The sequence below is a fragment of the Nipponia nippon genome, unplaced genomic scaffold (assembly GCF_047370975.1).
Source record: "Nipponia nippon isolate SJK-2023a ecotype South Korea unplaced genomic scaffold, ASM4737097v1 scaffold_16, whole genome shotgun sequence".
Taxonomy (NCBI): Eukaryota; Metazoa; Chordata; class Aves; order Pelecaniformes; family Threskiornithidae; genus Nipponia; species Nipponia nippon.
Genome location: NW_028262332.1, coordinates 11,329,982 through 11,355,553, shown reverse-complemented (window position 1 = coordinate 11,355,553; position 25,572 = coordinate 11,329,982). Strand labels below are relative to the sequence as shown.

Below are 25,572 nucleotides of genomic sequence, written 5' to 3'. Positions count from 1 at the left end.
TTTTGTGTTTTTAATTCAATAAATATATTTGCTTGTTACATTGAGTAATTGTAGATTTAAGTGTGGGGGAAATTTGTGCCCTTATGGCAGATGCACAGCAGACTTCAGCATTAACATAACTCATTAAAATAAGATAAAATTAGAGCTGCAAAACAATTTCTGTCTTTTGCCAACAAGGTTGTGAAAAAGGGAAATTTCACTCATTCAGTATATGAAAGTCTAACCTTTCTGAACTGGAGAGAACAGCGTAGACATCCCTGACGTGTTTGTGCAGGTTAACTGGCTGGCTCTGCTGAGGCCGATAAGCAGAATATACAAAATTCAGGTGACTGTGTGTCATATTTTGGGGACATTAAGTAAAATTACCTTTTTGGATGATGAAAGCTCCTTCAGCAGCATTCGCAAAATGTGCATAAAGCAAATGCGTTTTGTTTTGATGATACGCAATTTGCCACTTTCCAACCCATTTCTGAGTCACGTGATTGAAACCTGGAAATAAACTGCAGTTTACTCAACGTTGTGGAAGGCCTACCTACTTCATCTATTTATTTTGGAAGGGAAGTAGATAAAATGGAGTTAGTGGATTCAAATGGATTCAGGCAAAGCTTTTTCAGTGTTTAATGCTCTGAACTCTACAGGGTGAACCCATCACTTTTTGTGAAGAAACGTTTGTGTCCCATCGTTCTGCTGTCATGAGGCAGTTTCTTCAGAATGCCATTCAGCTCCAGCTCTTTAAGCAGGTACTGGCTTAATTGCTGTAATGTAGAAGCAGATTCTTTAACAATACCGCTCTTTTTTTCAAGGGCTGTTCCTATGTTCCTTGATCTGTCAGCCACATAATGAGGAAAATTCATGTAGTTGGCAGCACCTTAATTCCTGCTGGCTGGCTTTTCTCAGATTTGGGTGATAAGGCTTTCTATATTTTAAGAGGTGTATGGTTTTTTTCCCCCTAAAGGTCTCTGTGCTCAGTTTTGATCTGAGCATGCCTGGACCCAATATATCTGCTGTAAACTTTGTACAGCAAGCATATTACTGTTAAACATGATATTACTGCTTCAGGGAAGCTGAAAACATATATGCACAGACAAACACGTGAATGCTGTTTTTTCAGTGAAGCAGCATACCTTTTTGCATTGGTAAGCATTTTGTCAGTTTTGGTTGTATTTTCATTCTATTTAGAGTCCCTTCCCGATAAGAACGTTGGGGTTATTCTAGCAAATGCAGAATAAAGTCTTTCTGAAAAGATAAAGGATGGGATGGTTGATTTATTTACACTCTCTTTTAACGTTGATGTAGTTCATTGATGGCCGCCTGGATCTTCTTAACTCTGGAGAGGGCTTCAGTGATATTTTTGAAGAAGAGATAAATATGGGAGAATATGCAGGTAAGAAATACAGTGTTTTAAAGTCATTTCAGACACTGTTCTTGACTTACTGTTTGTGGGCCATCATGGTGTAATGGGTCATTGTGATTACGCACTTAAATAACTGAGGCTGCAACAATCCCTGTAGGTTGAAGTGTTTTAAATTTTTGTTCTTTCTTCTGTCGAGAACTTGGAGTAATGTATTGTAGTCTGAATAAAGTCTGTTCAGTCTTACAAAACCTCAGCTTTACCACGTGGCTCAAGTACAACTAAAAGAGTTCTTGCAAGGGAGGATACTGAAAAACCTTGGCTTTACCCAGAACCACCTCAAATTTCTTTTAGTGATCTTAAAAAAAATCCTCAGTGTTCTCAAGTGTCTGAAAGACAACCCAGATGAAATAGAAATGCCTCTTAGCAAGTAAAATTGTAGATAACTCATTAATTTTTTTGTTGCTGTGTTTCCATTAAAAGAAAAGGGTGGTTGTCCTGTTCTGTTTCTGTACTGTTCATGCTCCTAGGACCACTACGTGCTAACACGTCACATTTCTAGCTTGTTTTCTATTTGGCAGAGAGTTACGGTTTGTTTGTTTCTTTGTTTTTGTGATTCCCTCCAGGTAGCGACAAATTGTACCACCAGTGGCTCTCTACAGTAAGGGTAAGAACACACTATTCTTCCACCAGACATTGGAATTCTTACTGGGCCGTTGTACGGTTCTGCATGGCTGTTAACCTCTGTCCTCATGAACATGACTGACCTGTTTCCTGCGGCGTTTAGCCGTGACCAGCTTGAGTTGAGTTGTGAGAAACTAATGTGCTCTTCAGATGAAGTAAAGAACAGAAGAAAAAATACACTAAAAAAAAAAAGTGGAATTCTCAAGTTTTTGAGTCCCACTTTTAATGTCTAGGAGACAGCTGGAAACAAGTTATTGTCATTTTCGAAAATAATGTGGCTTTTCTTTCCTTTTAATAGAAAAGGAAACAAAAGGGAACATTGCCACACCAAAAAGCTCTTTATAAAGCTAAATGGTGTGAAGTGCTGAATGGGGACAGCTCTGTTTGGGATGGGTTTGGATCTCTCTTGTTACTGCTCTAGTTGTATAAATTAAAAATTTAAATACTTTTAGAGAATAATATATTATTACAGCTGATTTTAAAAGTCTCTTTTGATGCATAAAATGTGATGTATTGAAAAGTAAAATATTTCTGATTTATGGGTATGAGTTGGTAGGAAAGCCTGAATTGTTTTCTGACAGAATTGAGTTTGGCAGCATTCCGTTTGCCTGATGTCCTGCTGAAGAATGGAATTATGTTCCTTACACAAAACGCTGGGCTCGATAGTATCGTGATAATTTTGAATGAAACGTATTTTATAACAGTAATGCAAAAAATCCCATCATATAGCTAGGCAGGTAAATATATATATATAAATACATAGGATGACAAGTAATTTTAAAATTACAAGAAAGGGGAAAGGCTGACAGTGAGTGTAAGAATACATGTAATTAAATTCAACAGTTTATCATTTTTGTTGAACATTAATTGTCATGTAGTAACAGAAGTAGTAAATCTTAAAACGGTTTGCATGTGATTGCATCTGATCTCTGGAAGTATAATTTTGCACTGAAATAAGAAAATATAAAATTATCTAAGATTTTATTCCTTGGATTTTACCTGTCTCCTGTATTTATCAAGTAAGGTACTGTACAGCAATGGTCAATGGTGTGTGGAAGATGTATAAAACACCGACCAGACGAACAGATTATTCTGCCTGACATACTACTGTCGTACGACTTTTATTATGTTCATGACATGCAATTCAGCTTTTCCAGAGTTAATGTTTACAACTGTAGATTTCGTTTTCCCTCAATTTGTCCCTTTATCGACTACTTAGATCTTAAAAAGGCAGCATGCTTTTGATAAATAATACTGTGGGATCATGAAAAGGAAAATAAAAAACCATCATCTTCAGACTGAATGTACAGGCTTTCCTGAAACTGAATGTTCTGCCCCAGACATTGAGTATTTGGTAGGATACTTTTGTCTTAGACTTGTTTAGGATTTTAATGCGACGTACAGGACAGCCTTGAGGGCGAGTGGAACAGCCACAGAACACTGCTTTGTGAGACGGCCTGTAAGGCAAGGGCTCTCGGCAGTAGGAGACACGGACATTTTTCATTTGAAAACTGCTGGATTAAACAGAATTGGGATTCCTCTGGCAAACCAGAGAGAAACATTTACTATGTTTTCACTTGTGTTCTTTTTCTTTAAATTTACCATTTTAATACTCAGCTCTGCTAATAAGCATAGCTAATGCTTTGTTATTTTAAGTTAAGAATGTGGATTTTAGATTGCTGTTTGCTTTAAAGAGCTTTGATAAAATTTATTCCATTGTTACTGTAATTATAGAAAGGAAGTGGAGCCATTTTAAATACAGTAAAGACCAAGGCTAACCCCGCCATGAAGACTGTCTATAAGTTTGTAAGTATCAAGTACTGGCTTACTACTGAGATAAGAGTCTAATTACGATTCTGTTTTAACCTTTCAAATGAAACTCAATACTTAAATTCATTTTTATTGGGCTTACAAAATTACTTAAAATACGCATTCATCTAAATTCCAAATTTAAATGGAAAAGTCATTTTGAAATTTAAACATAATTGAAATGCAAAGGAGAAGGAGAACTTGTGATTTCTTTTGAAAGTATAGATGATAAATTCTGTTTATTACATAGAACTATTTCTGGGAAATAGTGCCTATGTGCTCTACTAAGCAGCTCTACCATCTCATCATTACTCTGTTGGAAATCATTGTTACCTCAGGTTTCTCTGCTTGCAGCTTTATCGAAATAAGGGAATCCTCTCATTTTCCAAATTGTTTCCATCTTTTCTAAATGTCAATTAATTTTCCCTAGAGATTTCTTATACCTGCTTATTTAGAGCCCAACTTACTGAGTTATTCTTTAAATGAAAATGTTTTCAGATCTGTTAACAAACAGCTAGTATGTACTGTGTTATCATGTGTGGCTGCCAGTTTCACTGTGCAAGATAAAACAACACAGAGGCAAGCAAGGATTTCTTATAAGCTCAATTTTAGGAAATAATGCTCCGAAAAGCATTGGGATAACTATTCAAACTTTTATCTTCTCCTCCCTTTCTCCAGCCTGAGAGCGACAAGTAGGATGAGATTAGCTCTGCTAAATGGAACAGGCACCCAGCGTACTGCAAGGAGAAAGTTTGCAGGCTTGCTATTTCTGTTGAGATCAAGGGTGTGGAATGCAAAAAGATGAAAGATGTCTATGGCATCAAAACTGAGAAAACAAAATTATTGCAACGAGGGGGGGGGAGTGGTGGTTTTTGTTTGCTTGGGGGTTTATTAGCTTTCTATTTGTTCTAATGTTACAATTTTTTCCTTGCCATTTTTAGTAACTAGAGAAGGTGAATCTTGATGCACTGAAATCAAGCATAGTCACTGCTGGAAATAGAAGGGGATTTTAACTTAAATTAATTTTTCATGCAGGCAAAAGATCATGCAAAAATGGGAATAAAAGAAGTGAAAAACCGCTTGAAGCAAAAGGTACTTGAAGTTCTTATTCAAAATGTATAAGCACCACGTATGAAATACTTAGCCACAAAAAGCATTATGTGATCAATAGGAAGCTGTTTGATACAGTGTTGTTAGCACACTTCAAAATGCATTACCAGCTGTCCTGGATTTTTCACACTGTTATAAATATTCACAGACAAAAAAAAAAAGTCTTCAAATACATTAAGGCTCTGACTTAAACCCACAAAAGCCAGAAAATTTAGTGTTCTATCTGGAGTGGTCCCTCTCCAGTCCTTTGTGCTGGGGCATTGTGGAAGGGGACTTTATGTGAACTGGGAGATCTTTCCTGCAGTAAGGGCAGTGAACTTTTTGCAAATGGCAAATTGTTGTTATTTCTACAGTAATCTCCCAGGGAAAATAGCATAGTGTTGGTCAATGGGAAAAGGACTTCTGTGTTTCATGCGTGTCTACTGCAAAGTTTAGGCATAAAGGAATTAAATTAGAGTTGGTGTTCATTTCAAATTTGAATTATTGCAGCAAAAATTACTCAAACTATTTGTTGTTTTCCAAATCTGTCTTTGTTTGTAAACAGTACAATTCCAAGAATGCCAAATTGTGTTTGAAGAATGTGTTATCCAATACTAATTGCTCCTTTTAAGCCAGAAGCATGGTCTTATTGATACATTCCTTATGAATGAATGGTTAACTCTGCCTTAGGTTTATTTCAGATACTCTATTTATTCGGTGAAGCACAGCTGTTAGAGTCTTTTGGGAAAACAAGATAGCTAACTTGCCAATAGAACTGAAGTTCTTCTCAGAAATTTTTGTTCAATTTGTTGCATAATAGCTTGGTTTTTTTTTAATCTGTGCTATCTCAGCAAATTCCTTCTCTAAATTTCTAAGCCATCAACTTAAGATAGCACTGCAAATGTGTTCCTGTGGCACAAACAGAAATCTACCTGAACAAGTCAACAAAATGTTAATACAAAGGGATTATTCTGCAGCTAAGTTATGAACTGATGACATTAACTGTGTGTACAATCCCAATGCTGTTCGTTCTCTAAATACTCTAGCAGATTGCTAGAGATTTTTGAGGAACATAAAGTCGCTTCAGATGCTTTTAATGATGTTTTATTTTATTACACCTACTACTCTGTATGTGACCACTTCAGGTACAGTATGAAAATTTTAGAAACATGAAGCAGTTTTCTTGTACATGGAATTTTTTATGTAATTCCATGCATTTCACTTCTGGTCATAACCTCCATGAATAATAAAATGTTTGGCCTTCTCATGTGCATTTCTAAAGCAGTTGGAGCTGTGTAAAATGACCAGATTGTTTTCCTGTATTTTAAATGCTAATATAATTGTATGCTATGCTGTGACATTTGTATAAAAGGCTGAGAAACGTCTCATTCATTCATTGCTTTGTTTTATTATTGGTGTTGTGTTCCTAGTCCTTCAAGCAGCATGCACTCTTTTTAAAAAACACACATAACATTTACAAACACAAGGGCCCAATTTTGTTTCACCTTCCCTATTATGTGGCGTTTCCCTAAGTAAGATGGTTAAACACGGTTGTTCAACACACGCTTCCACAAGAGCTTGAAAGATTTCTGTGAGTAGTTGACACTTACTGCTCTACCTCTCCTTTCATTGTCTGTTCTTTTCTGTCCCATCCTCTTCTCCATTTTGAATGCAAGACAGAAAGAGAACTCTAAAAAGAGGTATTGCTCTGTTTAAAGTGAGAAAAATAGCAAAAATTGTTTTGGCCACCCTCATATTATTTTTAATCTAAATGCCTGTGCTACTTTGTTGACAAGCCTATTAGTGCACCCTCGACAATATTCATGTGAGAACATTGTATTTTTCATTTATTTATTTACTAGTATGTGCAAGTGTTAACTGTTTGAAATTCTGGCATCATTAAATACTTAATTTTTGCCAAATTTGGGATGCTAGTCTTTCATCTTCTAAGGATAACCTAAGGTTATTTTTAAACTGAACTTACTATCCACTGCATTTTAACGTATTATTTTCCATTATTAATACAAAAAGTATGCAGGCCACTGGTAAGGAAAAGTCAAATATAAACATCCTTTTCCAGTTTTCACTGCCAAATATGAGCAGCTTCTGTACAAGGTAGAATTTAAAAATGCAATAAAGCTAGAGGTCTGCTTCCTACAACTCTGCATAGCAATGGTGACCTCTTAAATATAATCAAGAGCCCATTTTGCCCTTGGTCTGCTCCAGTCTTGGGTTTGAATTGCAAATGGGAAATGCAGGATTGACCTGTTGAGAGGTCACTGTGGTGTGTGTAAGGTCCTTCTTTAATATGATAGTAGAGATTGAATGGGGCTCTATTTCCATCCCTTGTTCATTTGTGGTACAGTATTTCAAAGCAACAGAAATAGTTTTCAGAGGATTCTTAGGAGTGATAGCAAATAATTGTTAATAGATACAGCATGGTAGCTTTATTTTATATCTGATACAGTACTTTTTTCTTTTTTTCTTTCTTTTCTTTTTATTTCTTTTTTTTTTTTTTGTAAAGGCTGCTTTTCCCATTTCACAAATGGACCATGGTGGTCAAGTCACTCCGTTATTGGCCCGTTTGAAGCTTAACTACATAGAATTAGGAAGAATGAGGAATGTGAATGGTACCATCCTCAACTTTCAGTAAGGAGAATGTAACTTACTGAAAGCTTCTGGATAAGACAATTTATATAAATGGTTGGGCACTTGGCATTAATGTATTCAACATTATTTTACTTACTAGAGCCCTGTGTGGCTCTAGTTAATGTCTGTTATCAATGGGCTGTTGTCAGTGCTTTATTATCAGTACAGCTAGAAACAACTCATTTAAAGGTTTATAAAATAACCTGAAGAGTCCTTCTAGACATTCTGGAATGTGTTTTTTGCTCTTAGACAGTATTTGTAGTCCATTACAAAAGGTCCTTCGAAAAATTACTAATGCATATTTAAACAGAAGAAAACCTTATTCAGTTTACAGGGTAAATTTACATATCTGTAAATATATATCTTACTCATTCTCTGAAGTTAAAATAAATAGGTAGTAAAGATTTCACCTGAACAGACAGTTGTTAGCGGAAGCGCTGTTTATATATGAAGATAATTATGGAGTGTGATAGATCATTGTCATTCTCTTTTTCCAGTAATCTATAAAGTATCTTTTTTCCTCAGGCAAAAGGTGTTTTTGTTTTTAATAATATCCTTAAATTACACTTTCTTTTCCTTACAAAGTCACTGAAACATTGCTAGGGTTTTGCATTTCTGGAGAATTTATTCCAGTAATGAGTAACGTATCACCTTCCATTTTTTCCCATTTTTTGGGAGGGATAGGTCTCATGTTTTTTGTTGTTATCCTGAATTACATATATGACTTAAGCTACTTCAGGAATGTCTTGCTGGCTTATACCAAATCCTTGTTTTGGGGACATGTCGGAACTGAAAAGTCGGACTTAGGACATACCTGCATGGTCTGGTGCACCGCGGTACGAGAGCACCGGCCAAGCTGGTACACTTACACGGCACGGCTTCAGGTGGACGTGCTAGCACTGCTCTCAGAAGCAGCGTGGAGACAGGAGACAGCATTCCCGCTGGTAAATCCTCTCCCTCGGTTGGGATGCGCAGGTCTGCCTGGCTTTCCTTCTAGTCCCAGGAACGGGCACTGCTTTTTTAAGGCCTGCCTACACTGTGATCCACTGCAGTTCTTTGGTCATTTCTAGTTCTCAGGCTGAAGAACTGCTTTTATCAGCAGACATGTTGTGAGCCCTGATACCTTTCTGAAGCTGGAGTTCAGAATCAGAGTCCTGTTTTCCTGTTTGTGGTTTTCTCTGTCTTGTACTCCCCGTTGACTTTGGAGTGACGGTATTCCAAGTCGGTTACTGGACTGAAGGTTTGTCACAGACTGCTTTTCTACTTTCCAATTATAGAATTGCCAAACACTTTGACATTCAATAATTTTAAAGCTATTTGGGGTGTTTAAAATCAGGTTTCTCTGTTTATTTAGCTCAAATGTGGTTTCATTGAAGGTAGAAGTCAACCTTTTGTGAAGCAAATTTTGCTTTGATGACTGAAGCTGTGTTGTTGATTTATCTGCCTTTTGGGGATTTTGAAAAAATAGAGAGGTATCAAATAATATAATTCTCATATTTTATTAAGTAAATTTAAAAAAGAATTATTTGACTGAAATCTGCTGCAGTTTCTCTGGAAGTCTGTGCACCAAACAAAGTGGAAATATGCTTTAGGAACATGTTATCTTTTGTATGCAATTATATCATCAGAGAAGTACAGCAGATCTATAGCAATAAAAGCTGCAAGGATTTGCAGCGATCGTTATACATCTTAGGGGGTTTGGCTTGATCTGTCTGCATCTTTTATCTCTTCCCATTCCCCTGATGTCCAAACTTTTGCGTCCGTTTTACATTTTCCTGGAAATCTTGCCTGGGTGGGAAGATGCTTTGCTTTCCGTTGGTTCCCAGCTGTCTGTTGCCTCGGCTGGAGCCACAGCTCCAGGTGGAACTCTGAAAGCTCTGAAGTGCTGGCAGTCAGGGGGCTTCGGATGTGCCGGGCACCTCTATGGCATATACCTACCAGGCCTGAAGCTTGGGGCCCATTTAGTATGGCTATACTTGTATAGGAATAGGTAAATGAAGTTTGCATTTAATGTTGTTACATTTCAGAACAGTATAGGTTGCTGCCAGATGTTGTGTGATTCCAAAACCGACCAGATCCCTTGGTAGCTGGTTGCTGTTTTGGAGCTGAAGCTTGAGTTTGACAGAAGCTTACATTTCTTGTCATCGAGTTGTTTTGAGGCTCTTTGTTACTAATTCAGTGTACTTTGTTGAATTTTTTTAAAGAGCAGGTAGCATTGTGCAGCTGGAGGGCGGGGGGAGGAAAAAGTTTTTCTCTCTAGTTTGACCTTAACAAGTTGCTAATTTCCCCGCGATCCTCGTGCCCATATTGGTGACCCACTGCTCTACCAGCTGGATCTAAAAAGGTCTCTCAGCTTCTCTGTGGAGCAGACAAAGCCCCTTAGAAAGTCCGTCCAGCTTTTTGTTTCATTTGACCTAAACACATTAGGTCAGTCTGTGTCCAAAAGAACCATTTCTAATTGGCCATCAGCTTACATGTCTCATTATTGTACCGTAGCAAGACGGAAGCTCGAGGGGGCATGTCAAAGGTCAGTGAATCAAAGCCATGCCTGTGGCAGCAGCCAACCTCGGGTCAGTCTTGCAGAGCTACAGTGTGTGCAGGTTTCTCTCTATATTTACCAAGCGTTATTTCCTTGACATTGTTGCAAAGAGATGTAAGGTTTGGGGCCCACTGCGTTACAGACTATTTCTCAACTGACTTTCAAACTCTTGTCTCCTTGTCTGATTCCTTATGTCCGCATGCCTTTGTCTTTTTCAAAACCTATGCTACATATACCATACATACACTTGCCAGGTCTTCTAACCTAGGTTGATGGGTCACTTTACTTCTGAAGGTGAGGACTAATGTCAAAAGCAAAAGCAAAGCAAAACAAAAAAGCATCCTGCTAGGCAGCAGTTTGTTTTAGACAATCTCCTGAAGGCATATTCAGTATACATAGACTCAAAGATAAAATGCAAAGCTAACTAAGCTGCGAGTTTCAACTCTCCTTGCTGCTTCCACAAGTAATTGTTCTGCTACAGATAATTCTGTGAAGTATGTAAATAGAATTACTGTTTTCTTTTAGGTTTGCAAAAAGCAGAATATGCCCATTCCTAGGTTTCTGTTGAATTCGTTCCTAGAATAGAAATTTTGAGCTAGGTTTTTTTTCTCCCTATGTATTTCCTAGCTTTTGCACGTTTAAGTCAGACATTTTATTGAACATGTCTGTTTGCATGCAACATTGGTATTAGGAGGAGAGACTGGTTGTGTCCAAGCTCTGATTGACAAAGTGCAACGAAATGTTTTATTCTAATGATGTTTTCTTTTCTGTGCTTTATTTTTTTTCTCCTAACATCAAAATGATTAGTCAGCATTATCCTCTAGTGTCTCCTTTGTGCCCCTTACCCTTAATCAAGAACGTTCCTGGCCATGCTATTCACCTGTTCCTACCATACAGGACATTGCTGAGAACGGGTGTTCTGCGGCACCGGAGGAATCTCTACCAAGGACGGCGCCTTCTCCCTTGGTTGAAAAGAAGGACCCTAAATTAAGAGAAGACAGAAGACCAATCACAGTGCATTTTGGTCAGGTATGTCTTAGCGTTAGGTTTCTTTAAATTGCGTGACTCAGCAAAAATAGCTCAGAGAAAAGTCACAATAATGAATATGCCAATTGTTTCATTTTTTGTAACTGAATTATGTTGTTAGAGATTTATTTCTGTTGTATATGTTTAAATGGGATTCTAAAGCTTGGTTTTTCTGGGGTTTACTGATTCCTTTTGTTCACATTAGGATTTTGAGGAAAATAAATTCAAAGTGAATGGGGGGGAAGCATAATTATTATAGCAATTTTACAAACTATTTTGCTGTTCTCTTAGCATGCAAAGTGCTAAAGCCCTCAGGACTGAGGATGTATAATTTAAAATGTCCTCTGTTATCTAGCCAGATCATTAGTGTCAATATGGAACATCCAACTATTAAAGCGTTTTAACATTCTCTGAAAATTAAATGCGATGAACTAAGATGGAAAAATCAATTAATAGCTTATTAGTGTACTCTGTATTTCAGTATTGACAGCTGAGCTATACGCATTAGTTACTCTTATAATGTTTCTTTTGATATGTCTGCAAAAGAGTGAGTTTGGTTGTGTGTTTTTTTAAGAGCTAGTTATTTAGAAAATGTTGTAGTTGCTGTGATTTTCATGGAAAAACAGACAGTATTTACTATCGGTTTGCCAGTGTTCCCCTATTAAGTGTAGCCTGGCTCAAAAAATAACATTATTTGTGGTCACAGTTCTCTTCTTTCTCTGTATCTATTTTTTACAGCATTATGATCAGAAAACGGGCGTGAATTACTGATTTCTTCTAAGGAAACGCAGTGTAATTTTAAAGCAATTGCAAAATATTGGGAATTACAAAATGTGAAGCAAATGAGATTTTTAGATCTATTAATAGAAACTAGTCAGTGTAGCTGCATTGCCTGTTTAGGTATTAGATAGGGCTGCCTGAGAGCTAATCATTGCTCAGAGCAACGGCGTCTGTATCGGTTTGGAATTAGAATTGTTTCTTTCAGAACTTTCACCACTGTGCTAAATGTAAGTTCTCGCAGACTTTTTTTTTTAAAACAGATTCTCTTCCAATTAAATATTTGCAGTAGTGATTTATTTTTCACTTACTTTCTGTGCCAAGATAGTTGAGAGGAATTGGCTACATTTCTCCAGTAGCCCCATCGAGCTCCAGCAGGAAAATGTTACATTTCATTTAAAGCAGTCAGAAATCCAGATAATATTATAGTCCACTTTCAGTTTTTTCCTTTAGATTTTTATGAAGGATGGATGGTTCAAACATTTTGGTAGATTAATGAAATATATAATCAAGTGGAAAGTGCAAATTTAAATTCATGAGGTTTTTTAACGGTCACTTTCAAATTTTTTAATGATCACTTTCTCTGTGTCAAAAGAAACACACATCAGCCTTACTGAACCACTGGCTGTGGCGAACGGCTCGCTTGCTAAATGCTTATTACTGTCATTACATTACAAATGTCGGTTTCCAAAAACTGATCTAACTTAGCAGTTGTAGGGCTATCTCACTTCTAGCCTTTGTCCTTTCACGGGTCTTTTTTCCTGATAGCCCAATGCCAAAATGAAAATTAAATCATACTTTCATTCAAAAGGAAAAGATGTTCAGGTTTATGAAATATAAATTAAGGCTTTGGGGAGGAAAAAAGCAGCAACATTTACTGTTTAAATGGGAGATGGCTTCTAACTAGTGATTAAAGCGAGAGATTTTAGTGTCACTTTTAACTCTGTCTAGAATACAGTAGGTGGGAACAATTAAAAAGCCACAAGAGCTCTGAAATAGGGCTGTTTGTGCATTCACAGTTCTCATAAACTGAAGAGGATGAAAGGGGCTTTTTTCTCATTGTCACTTGCTTTCTGTGTCTGCTAGTATTATGCTAGTGTATATGGCAAAGGCAGACTTTTTTAAAATGCATGCATGCGGATTAGGGTCAAGCCCTGTGTATCAGTAATGCAGTAAGCCTCGTCCATACCACTGCAGTGAGAGAGCCTACCAACAGCAGCGAGATGCTTTAATTGAGACATGCTGTCAAAGTGACAAACACATTTGCATACAGTCTATTTATTTTCATTGGAAAGGTCTGCAGTCTGCTGTTGGTTGAACATTCTTAATCAGCTCGCTGTAAGTGAGCCGGCAGCTAGCTGTCCTATGCTAGGTGCTTCTCTTCATTACATGACAGATTAGCTAAAGGGGGATGGGCTAGCAAGCCAGCAGCAACCTTTAATTTTAACTCATTATCTCTCACCCTATAGTGAGGTAGTTTCTAGTTTTTCCAAATACAGTTGTGTATCTGCGGTTGTTAGCCTACAAAAAATAGAGTAAAATGTCTTGAAATGTCTTTGAATGTATAGCACCTCGGCTGATTGTTCTCAGAAATTTAGCAGCAATTATCTAACTGTATGAGATGCCGTAGTGTTGTAGCCCATCTTGGCGACTGGTTATCAGGCGTTGTTTGAGAGGGTTGTTTATTATGGAATTGTTTTAGCAGTGGTTTCTGTAATACTAAGACATTGTGGGAAAGCTCTCCTTGATTGTGAGAGAAGGATTTTAGCCAGATAGCCTAGAGCAATGCAATAAAGATTTAAACAAAGTGTTCTTAGTAAGACTACAGGAGGAGACCAAAGTGGAAGGGCAGGACCACAGCTTTTTCTCCGGTTTGACTTTGCATGCTTTTTGGTTTACTCAGGGTGTACCTTGAATATTGACCCTCAGATCAACCAAATACAAGGAACGATCATCATGGACTCTGAGGCAATACAACCGTACTCAACGAGTACCAACAGCAATACAGGCAACTAAGGTTTAATGAGTGGGGAGAAGAGGGAACAATTTTCAAGCCAAGAAAAAGATTCAAAGGAGGAGTATGCAGTACTGAATAGTACTCTCTGTTTTGGGGAAAAGTAAGGTTAATTACAGTAGAAGATACAATGCTACAGAGAACATCCTTTGTGAATGTCTTATTATTGCTTGCTTTCTTCCTGCTTTTTTGGTCTTAAAGCCTGACCAAAACTTACTGAAAGCATCGGACCACATGCTGCCATAGCTGTCCTCGGGATCCTTCCCAGTGGTGCCAGGCAGGGCGAGCGCTGTGAGCCCGCGAACCGTTGAGCAGGGCAGAGTGGGACAGCTCGTACAGGTGATGCGTGGCTCGGGTGTTTGTAGCTTTGGCTTCCAAGCATACACTCCCACTTTTTAGGTAGAATGCACATGTTTATCTTCGTCATCTTTTAGCTATTTGGAGAATAAACACTACACTGTGTCACCGTGACGATTTCTAACACATTCCTTGTCCAAGCAAGCAGCTATTAGGGGCCACTTTGACAGGACTCACAGCTTGAAACAGTGCGGCCTGTTGTGATACTGGATGTATTTGGTTTGGGTTGGTTTTTGGTGGGGTGGAGGGTGTTGTTTGGTTATTGCTTTGGTTCTGTTGTTGGTTTTTTGTTTTGTTTTTTTTTTTTTAATAATGTTCATTTTCACCTAACGGCTACAGAAATTTTAGTTCTCTTGATTGTTCATAAGCCATATCATTTGTGTCCAAAATAAGGAAGAATGACTGTCTGAGTACAGACCTTTTCATAGTATTTTTCAGATTCTGAGTTTGCATTAGCGATGCTTGAGTTGTGTGCTTCTCCTGGAAATGTTGGCTTCCATCGCTGAACGGTTGGTGGTGGCGAGCTGCAGCGATAAGGGTGCTGCACAGAGCATCATGTTAAGCAGCCTTAGATCTCTTCTGCTTCGTGATTTTCATTAACTGATTGATCTGTATTGCAGTTCAATTTTGTCTGATTTCAGAAGTATGTTGTGTGAGGAGTTCTTAATATCTCTATACCCTAAAGAAACATGACAATTTGTAAGTTGCCTTTATGCCAAAAAAACCCCAAACAAACAGACAAAAAAAAAAACCAAACCCAAAAACATATAAGGTGTTTTCCTTTTCTTTTTGCGAGACTGAACTATCCTGATAAGGTATTTTGGGGGTTTAGATTTTTTAAGTTTTTGGAGACAGAAGTCTCAAATATCTCATTCAAGTATTTGGGTAAGTGATATTTATACATGTTATGTATGTTATAGCCAAAAAGCAAAGAGTCTGGGAAATGCAGGCGTCTCCTTAACGATGGTGATTGTATAGCTGTTTCAAGTAACACAAGCAGCTCTCCAAAATATCTTGCTGCGTTTTTAATGAGCAGCAGGCTTTCTCAGTTCTCTTAACTTTTTTTTTTTTTTTGCATTATCTAAAGCAAAAGAAACAAAACAAAACAAAATAAAAAATCTTTATAATGTATGAACTGATGATTTTGCTAAGGGAGAAAGGTAGATTCCTATCTGAATCTGATATTTTAGAAGCCTTTTCCCTCCAGAAGACAGCGCTTAACTATTAGGCCACTAGTACACCAGCTGTGGCTGTGATGAACACCAACAGTGTCTGTGTACCCCAGCCAGGAAGAGAAATGCTGTGTGATTTTTAGGTTTTGGAGACTTTGCCGAGATGAGTGGACACACTGACAGATCCCTTTACTGCAGTTGCCTGTCCTGGTGTGCGTTCGTACCGCTCTGCTGGAACCTGTGCCGTTGTACAGTCTGAGATTGGGGGTGTCCCATGGTCAAACAGAGCACTTAACATTTGGCAGAGTTGCAGCCCTCTTCTTGGGGAGTAAAGGGAACACTTTATTTTCCAAAAATATGCTTATTTTTAACACGTCTTTCTTCTAAGGAAGCTCCTGCTTCTATCCACACTGCTTCCCAGCCCTCCACCCCTACTCAAGCCTTCATGCTATTCCTCTGAAACGTTGCACTGACGGCTTCTACACGCGCCTCCTTGTTCGTACGGGGTCATTACCTGTGCCCAGTCTTCCCCTCGCTCTTTGAGAGGCGGTGTAAGTGCAAGAAGGAGCGAGCCTAGATGCTTTAAAAACAAATCTACACTTAGGAAGGTTCTTTCTCTGGAGCCTTTACACAGTCAGTAGCACAACTGGTCTAGTACGATTAAAACAACAAATGATACGATGCCAGAAACATCATTTGTTGGGAAAGGGTATCATTTCGTTAGAAGCAAGTTCGACTGGCAGTTCTGCTCAGCTCCCTAATTGTTTCTATTATAATTAGAATGTCTTTTGTCAGCTTAGGTGTGTTTATGTTTCTGTGGCTTATTTTCATTTACCAGCAAATAGAATATTTTATTCCATTTACGTACCAAAAGGTAAAGCTTAATAAAACACAAAAGTCTCTTCCAAGTATGTCTTTACTTAAGAGATTCAATCATATTCCATTCTTGATGCAAACTAGAGAGAATTAGTATTCTGGGGGCTAATGTAAATAACTATGAATCAAATGGAAAATATACTCATGTACTAAAGCAGCTTATCTGACTGTGAAAAGACTTGTCCAAGTTCTCTTCCCAGCTGACTCTTACTGCTGTTACACTTTTGCAGGCCATAAAATGGGAATTGCCAGCTTATTTGCTGTTTTGATCGGATGCTGTAAACCAACGTGTTCATTTTTCCCATTCATGATCTGCACTTAGACGTGCAGAACAAACTCCGCTTTGTAGGGCGGGTTTCTTCTTCAAGAAGATTAAACAGCATTAAGAGGTCAGGGGGAAGACGGGGAGAAAACCAGCCAGCTGCATTCCAGAAATGCAAAACTGGATGGCTGAGGCCAGAGGCAAGCAGAGGGAGGGATTATCTCCAGGGTAAAAGAGATGAAGTAGGGAAGGGAGGAAGGCTCCTTCGCCAGACCCTGTGACTCCCTTCACACCCAGGTGCATTGGAACAATAGCAGATCCCCTGGATCACAGCAGGCATTGTGTGGCACTGAGGTAGAAACCAAAGGGGAAAGGGGAAAACAAGTTCATTTTCTAATATTCATGCAACTGTATGCTGTGGTTGCAAAGCCAGCCTCCTGTTCTTGCCACTCTGAACTGTTCGGACAATAGAGATACCCTCATTAAGAAAATGAGCTTCCATTCCACTCTTCCCCACTGGTGAGCAACATGGTCTCCCTGTTCCTTTCTGCTCAGCCCCATGGAGTTTCCTTCCTCTCTCCATTTGCTTCTTTGTGGATGTAGCAAAAGTATAAGCCTAGTTCTTTAAAATTATTTTGTCTTCAGAAAGCGTATTTTCTACCCTCGTTTCTTCTCACTCCTTTCTTTGACTGTTCCTTTCAGAAAGGAATTCACTGTTGCTCAGTAGAAGTCACCTTGCAAGAAAGGCAAATGTATTGGTCCAGAAGCACTTGTCCATCTAATGTCTGCTTGAGACTACTCCAGTGTCCCGTCAGGTTATTAGGGGACAGTGTTCTTAGTCAGGGGAATAAAAACAATGTCAATGAACAAGAAAATAATTCATTTGATTGAAGTTCTGCTTTGTGGTGTGCAGAAATGGCAATCCATGGGATAGGAGTTATCTACCTAAAAGGCTTGCACCCTTGTCATGCATGCAAATATTTGACAAGTGAGACCTGGCGCGCTCTTTAGGAAGATGTGCACCACCTGCAGAGCATAGCCAAAGGTTACTGCCTCTCATGCACTCACTTGCCAGTATTTTCTAATGAGCAACCAGACAGCTATGTCTTCTTCAGCTACTACAGCAATGTAGGATGTGTATAGCTCACGCTATGTAGGAATTCATGCTTTGCACTAAGATTATGTGGCTCCAGTCCTGCATACAGCGGATGTGTTCATCCACGAAAAGCACATGCTGGACTATGGCTTTTAGTGTTTTCCAACTGTCTTGGCATTTCAAGCACTTCTTACACAGGGATGTTCAGAATAAATTTACTGCCCTGGGTACATGCAAGTCAGATGCCATAACGCTTGGATGTATGGAGAGAATACTGTGGTTGAGCCAGCCTCCTAGGGCTCTGTGACAAGCAATGGCAGCTGTAACATGTCTGCAGAATTTCCTTGTTAGTCCTGTTATGTTGAGGAACCCATAAATATCTTGTAGAGAGTATCTTGGTCCATCACTGCTGGCATGTGGAAGAAGAATTGCGCTTTATAAATAATACATACATATAAAATAAATACATCAGTACATGCAAGGCTAACAAAATCACCTAGATTGACAACTTGAGAAAAGCTCAGAGGGTCTTGTGGATGACTTGCTTAGTCCATCAATGTAGATCAGCATCCAGAAGCTTCTTACGTATTACTTATGAAGTTGATACGTGCAGTTAGGCCAGAACTGTCTGAACTGACCTCTGGGCCCCTGGATTAAACTAGAAGATTAAAGGGAGACAGTATGTGAAACATATGATTCTTCTAACTGCTAACCCCACTGTGACTGCTTGTTTGGCCAGGCATTTTTTGGGCTTGCCCTTCAGAGCTGGACTGATTAATACCAGGTAAAACGGTGGCAGAGTGCCATGCTCCAGAGAGAGGAGCCATGTACTTCAGTGTGTTTGTGTGGAGGAGTGTCCCCCTAATTATGCAGACTTCCTCGGTGAATGATGAAGCTGAGCGAAGCAGATAGTCGTTGCTGTTTGTAGAACTCCTTAAATGAGAGACTGTCTTCCCCCCCTCCCCCCAGTACAAGTATTCTGCTTGCTAGAGAGGAATAGCTGTTAAAAGATAATAAGGGATATGGCCATTTTCCAACATTTTAAATCATGTGGGTTGCATGATTTCCTTGATTTGAATTCCAGTATCAGGCCCACAGAAAGCCCAACGTAAAGCTGACAAAATGACCAGTTAAAAAAGAAAACACACACAAAATAGCGCGGCTTTTTTCTTTATATTTAATATTGCATTGCTGGATTTTCCAGTATTTTAAATGAAAAATATATGTAGTTAGTTCCATGTTGACAATGTCCTTGAGGATTTGACAGTGAGATTTTCCAGCAGTTGCTCTTCGTTAGAATCCTGGTGGTGTTTAATAAGGCAGCCGAACTGCTGGCACCTTCGGTTCTTGTTTGTTCTCCGAGGGCTCGGGGCTGCTGCAGTAAGCACATCGACCAGGGCTGATCATTACAAGGGCGTACGCCACCATGAATAAAAATGTCACACGTTTTCCCATCTCACAGCGGTACAAAATGTCAGTCCTGTCAAACAGACATTGCAGGTAGCAGTGAGCAGTCAGTACAAATTGGGAAGCCGAATATTCCCCCAGCTTTCTGATATTCTTCATTTGAAGCAGAAGAAAAACAGTTGTTAACCTATTAGCTGTGATTTTAAACTCTGCTGAGATAGTAGATGGATAGACTTTAACACATGGGGATAAATATATTCCTGGGGTCTGAGATTTTTTGCAACATGTCTCTCCATCCATGTATGTTGAGAAACACATAGAATGAAAACAAGCCACTGCAAAATACACCTCATTTTGGTAGAAGTCCTTTGGAAATTCGAACGTCATCTCAATGAGGTTCTTTCTCAAACCCTTCCCTGTTTTATCTCTGTGAATAGTTCTGAAAACAACCTCCGTGCTGTTTTGGTAGTAATCCAGAAAGGGCATGGTTCAGTGAGTTAAGGGGGTTTTCTTTCATGGTCCTTTCATCGTGCAGTACCGTAACAGACAATCGTGATTTTGTTCTCTACCCGTACGAATGAAAGCTATGCTGCTTTCAGGCTAAGGCATGTCATGCCATGTGGGGTCCATGGGATATGTTATTTTCTGGGTGTTAGATATGTCTTAGTACCGTGGACATACCTCTGTGTTCACTGAGTTATCCATCTAGGATTGAGGCACGGATATTGTCAATGCAGGATTCTGCTGTTACTACAGGGTCCAGAAGAAATCTGGTGCAAAAGATTTGGTGCAAAGAAGGTGACAAAATATCAGAGAAATAACAAAAAATGGTACTAAGTCACCAGTGGTTGCCCTAAGGGACAAGGAGAGCAGGTAAAATGGGCTGCAGTGGTCTATGTAAAAGTGAGTATCTCGAAGAAATTTTCTTAGAAGTCCATTCTGAAGTAGAAATGTCTTTGGTTTTTCTCTGATACTGTCTCAGAACAAAAAAACGTTGTATGCATTTAAGCGAGTGAATCATTGCAAATTACCCCCTTACCCAAACGGCACTGATTGCTGAAGCAAATTGCGAAAGGAAGGCTCAGCAAGAAACGCTCCTGTCAAAGCACTACAGAAACAGAACAGAGCAGTTAGAAACTGGATTAAAAGAATGCTAGCCTGCTCCTGGCTTATGCATTTAGCTGTCTGCAGTATGATTCTTAGAGTCATCTAAGGCCTGACTACATATAAACAAAATAGGAAATAAAATGTGTGAGGCTGTTTTGAACCAGAACGACTCTAGATTGAATTAAATATTCTGTGTTCTGTAGGCACCTGTTTCCTGTGGGAAGAGATACCTACTACATGTAGCTTAACTTACAGTGGTTTTCAAACTGTGGTCTGCGAGCACCTGGGATCTGTGCCAGGTAAATAAGAGGCTGTTGACAGTCACGTCCTTTGGAAAATGTCAGGAGTCCTCAAACTGCAGTGTTGAATAATACCAGTTTAATAGTTAGGGGTTTTTTTTACAGTGTTTTAAAAGAACCAAATGCACGTATAGATGGGGGGAGGTCAGGGTTTATTTTCAACCGCACAGCAGAAAAAAGTAAAATAGAAGAACTAAGTGGTCACAATCTCAAATCGTACTGATACCATTTTCTGTGGGTTTTGTACTGCTTGTTTGCATAGCATATGAACTTTCCTGTCACTGGAGCTAGGAAGTAATCAGAAGTCTTGACAGGTCTTTAAACCACAGATACCATTACAACTTAACCACTACTACATAATATTCCTCCCATCAACATCATATAAGAACACAGGCTACTTTGGGGCATGGACTGAATGTGTCCGTCTGCTGAACACTTACTGCACACATAGAAAAATATATCCATCTAATTATCAAAATTCTTCCTTTTTTCTGTACTTGCAGACAAAAGAAATAAAATACCATTCAATTCTACAGCCAAGGGGTTTATTATTTAAGCCATGTGTTTTTAGAATAGCATCAGTTATGAACAATAATAATCCACAGTAGTGTAACCTATGGTTTTAGGATTTTCTGTCCCTGGCACTCTTCCATAACAAGCAGATTCTAAGACGTAGCTAAGAGGCCTATTTGCTTCATCCTGGAGGAACCTTTTAACTTGACAAGATATACATGATCCTCAGATCATGCTCCTGCTTTCATTCTTGGTTTTAGGAGAGATCTACATCTAGTTAGTACCATGTAAGTCCTAGATTTAAAGCAAACTGTGGTATGTTGTACATCATAATATTTAATGTTCTTAAAAGTTAGCTATTCTGGGATTGTTTGCCCACCATGAGATTAATAGATGGACATTATCAACACTGCCAAATGAGGATGAGTTATCAGTGCTCTGTGTCTAGACGCACCATAAAAAGATATTTTTTACCCTTAATTAGGAAGGACGGAGTTTGTCTCAGCCACGAGAGAGAGGAAGCAAAGGCAGACTTTCAGAAAACCCCTTTCTTCCCCATTAGTAAAGAGTGAGTTTCCTCTCAGTGGCTTTGGGATGAACCTATGCATCTTTGGCAGTGTCCCACAACACCAGGTATGACTCAGACGCCTGAAATAAAGATCCTTATTCAGTATTAGGGAAAACAGGAGCTTACAGGCACTTACCTTTCATTTCTTTCTCTCACTGGCTACTTCTCTGTTATGTAACAGAAGATTCCTGGCTAGGAAGGTAAGGAGATAGTCCTTGTTTTTCTCATTAAACTAACCAGAGTGTTTAATTGTGGCAATCTCTGCCCCTTTCCTAAATTCTTGGCACAGCTATAGGCATTGCTACATTTTTGCCAGATTCATTCTACCTTCCCAATCTACAAATACGGCTTGAAGAATGAGGCATCCCTTAAAACACGGAGATTATTTTTATCACAGGACCCAGCAGATTTCTGTTGAAGTATTTCAGAGTGTAAATTAAAAATATATGCTGTAAAGCATGCACTGTTCTTGTCATCCCAGTTTGTGAGCTGTACATATGGGAGTATGTAAAAAGTAGTGTGTGCGCTGTGCGGGGATCTGGATGGATAATAAAACAGCTGCCTCGTAGATTCCATCTGCTTTCTGTACTGAATCTTTTTAGGTACCGTACATTTTTCAGCGTTGTTATTTTCTCCCTTTTTTTTATTGAGCGTTCAGCCGAGGTCCAGCGTATTCTTCCAAAGTCAGCACTTCAGATCTTTTGCAGCATGATGTGTTTGAGCACGGGTGCATTCAGGACAGTGCATCTCTCTCCCGTGTCTGATTGTCTTTAAAACATGCTAGCAGTTTTTAAACCAGTCCTGAATTTCGGAAGGAAATAAAACCTTCATGTAGAAAAGCTTTGCTTTGGAAATTATTAGAAACACCCCACACTACTAATTGAGAAAGAGAAACACTTCTTTCTATACGTACTGACAAACCAGTTTTCATCTAGTTGTGTTTCCTTTATGCATTTTTTCTAGTTGCACTTGTTGCTGCACATGAAATAACACCTAATTTACTCATAAAGGCTCTGTTTTGAATACCACTTTCAAAAAAAAATCTCAACAGACAACCACAATTAGTTTGAGATAATATTCTGCTCACGAGCTGTTACCTCGCAGACCAAAAGTGATCTTTTTGTAACGTTTTCTCAAGCATAGAAAACCCCTAAATAGCTGTATTGTGAAAGTTCCTTGGATAGATAATAGCTACTTTATGAGATGTGGGATCTGTAATTTTTAAATAGTATTTTTACAGTGTAAAAGTGAATGTAAGATTTTTCTTCCTCCAGCATCTCGTAGCTTAAAATCACTTGTCTGATAATTAGTAAAACAGTGCCAGATCTGCAGTCATAAAATTGGCTTTCTGCAAATTTTCTGTCTTGTTGCTCAAGACGTATTTAGAACAAGACAATTAAGAAAATATCTACAGTAAAGCGGTATGCTGGTAAACAGCTATTGGTAAGAAAGTGCTAATTTAGACATTTCTCCCCTTCATTGAAAAAACTATAGTATATACATTTAGGAACATACCTAGATTAGCAATTTAGCAGCTTTTAGCAATGTAGCCATGTGCTGTTTGGTACCCATTCATCCTTACAGCACAGGTAATTAAGTTGATATTCCAACACAGCTTCCCCTACTGACCTTTCAGAAACAACGTGTTTTGCTGCATTAACAAATTAACTTCAAATCAGTGGCTTTTGCAGTAAATATGGCCTTCGTATAGTTTGAATATACTTGCTTATCCCATTCTGGTGACAGATATTAACATCAACATTAAAAATGAAGCTCTGGTAAAGGGCAAATAACTGTTATCTCCTGGTGGCCCTCCACGTCAGTTACTCCTCACTGCCCTTTCCGTGTTCGTTCCTGTGCTTCACAACGCTGGTGTAAGCCATGCTGTTTCCCTGTCCGTATTTAATGGAGAGAACACGCTGCTGTGAATATGTAGTTTTGTCTTACCATTCTATTCAGATCTCTTTAGGGTTCGGAAATGTAGTATGTGGTGCAGTATGTACCAGACCTCAAAATGAACTTTATTTCTGGTAGCACTTCAGCGGATAAGATAAATTTGAGTCTGACTGTGTTGTTACAAGTACTGAGGTCACGGTTCTGAGAGTGAAGTTAACACGATGCCTATTTAAAAGTCCAGGAGACGCAAAAGTTTCTACAACTTTAATCTTTTCCCAAAGCAGCATTTGTATGTGTCTTTATTGTGGAAACACATAGAATTATTTTTTGATCAGAAATGAAAGCTTAGTCATATGTGATATTTAAATCTCAGCTGGAAAAAATAATCCAGTGACAGGATAAGGTTATGAAAGTACTAGCTCCTGCAAAGGAGCAGTTCAGTGTTACTGAGTAGGTCTGCCTGTAACCATCACCCAAAGAAAACTGCTTCTGTTTGATCAGTAGCATCAGGAAATGTCTGATAGAGAGGCCCTTTGTGTACAAATGCCAAGTGGCTGTGCGTTCTCCTCCTTTACCAACCCCCCTTCCCCACTCTGGTTTTTGTAGTTAACTCGGGCACTGTGTGCAGTTTAGCATTAACCTTATCCCCCTTAGATCTGGACTGTGGGACCAGTTGGTTTCCTTCAGCTCAGTGCATGGATACAAAGAGCCTGCCTTAGTCCAGCTCTTAGGAGGATTGTGTCACTTCTGCCACTGCCTGCACTACTTTGGGAGCAGATGTGGTTTATGCATGCACTGCTCCTAGATCTAAGCATCCTTGAAAATGAAACTTCAGCCTTTGTCTTTCTGCTTGTTCAGAAAGCACTGTTGGGATCTCATTTTGGGAGAGTATTTGGCTGAGTTGTAAGTCCTTTCCGTCACCAGACCTGCCCCCCACTCCGGTTTGTTGCAGCATTACATGCACCTTGTGTGCTGACCTGCACATAGACGGAAACCTAATACGAGAGAAGTCCTACCTCTGGTATGTACACCAAATAACTGCTTCTAGATTTTGCATCAGGAACGTGTCACATGTCTGTGAAACTATTTTCTTCAGATAGTTTTTATGTGGTAGTTTGCTCATTTGCCTGGAAGTCCCGCTGTCTTCTCCTCACCTGAGTTTGCATTTCAGCTTGAAACTCTTGGCTTATACATGAATATATAAGGTAATTTTTATTTTCACTTACATAGAACTAAAATGATACTTGCACAAAAGGTGCCCTAGCACGTGTTTGTTCTGTCCTTGGGCAAACTAGAGCATTCTGTCTGAAAACTTCTATGATCTAGAGAAAGAAAAAAACTTCTTCCCCTTCCTTCCCTCCCTCCTTCCTTCCTTCCTTGAAAAAGCAGCTATCCTTTCTTTCACTGGAAAATCTTGTAGCAAGGTCATGAATTTGAATGATGATGGGGTTTTTTTAGAGTAGGTTCATAAGGAGTTTGGATTATGACTCTTCAAAGCTATGGATTTATCAGTAAATTGTGGCTGGACTGAATTCCACCTGGAATTCAAGATGTCAGCCTGTGTAGCATTGATTTGTCATGTGATAACTTCAGTAAGAGGGGAGTTCAGTCAATGAAAAGGTAAGTTTGGAAGACCAGCAAGAAGAATCGATGCTGATACCAACAGAAAGCTTAGTAAAAAGGAGGAGAATGCTGGGAAGAGATGACTGCAGGTAGGACATCAAACTTGAGCTTATGATTTTATATTGTGTTAAGAAAAAGTCTATTTGAATCACAGATAGTTAAGTAAAGAAATATTTTTTTGAAAATCTATGTCACTTCACAATCCCCACATACAACGGAAGCTGAGATAACCTCAGTAAGTGTAGATAGCTCACACGTATATCATAAACCTTGAGAAACTCTGTCTTCAGTAGTCCGTGGTCCTGGAGTTGAGTAATTAAATGAGGATCACAGCTCATTAAAGAAGAGAGTTTTTGACCCTCTTGAAATGAGAGAAAAATTGAAAGCAACATGGGCTTATGCTTATCATTCGGAGACCAAAAGGAAAAAAAATGTATATATGTTTTTGAGTTCTAGGC

General features: G+C 38.9%; 1 protein-coding gene across 5 annotated transcripts in view; it reads left to right on the top strand.

Annotated features, from left to right (window-relative positions):
- The window catches only part of DENND1A (DENN domain containing 1A), a 217,702-nt gene that overhangs the window by 169,628 nt on the left and 22,502 nt on the right, over positions 1–25,572 (top strand). For all 5 annotated transcript variants that reach the window (XM_087752734.1, XM_087752732.1, XM_087752731.1 and 2 more), the window contains exons 14-19: positions 639–740; positions 1,297–1,384; positions 1,978–2,018; positions 3,770–3,841; positions 4,880–4,936; positions 11,019–11,150. In XM_087752734.1, coding sequence (XP_087608860.1) covers positions 639–740; positions 1,297–1,384; positions 1,978–2,018; positions 3,770–3,841; positions 4,880–4,936; positions 11,019–11,150 — 492 coding nt within the window. The remainder of the gene's footprint in view (positions 1–638; positions 741–1,296; positions 1,385–1,977; positions 2,019–3,769; positions 3,842–4,879; positions 4,937–11,018; positions 11,151–25,572) is intronic.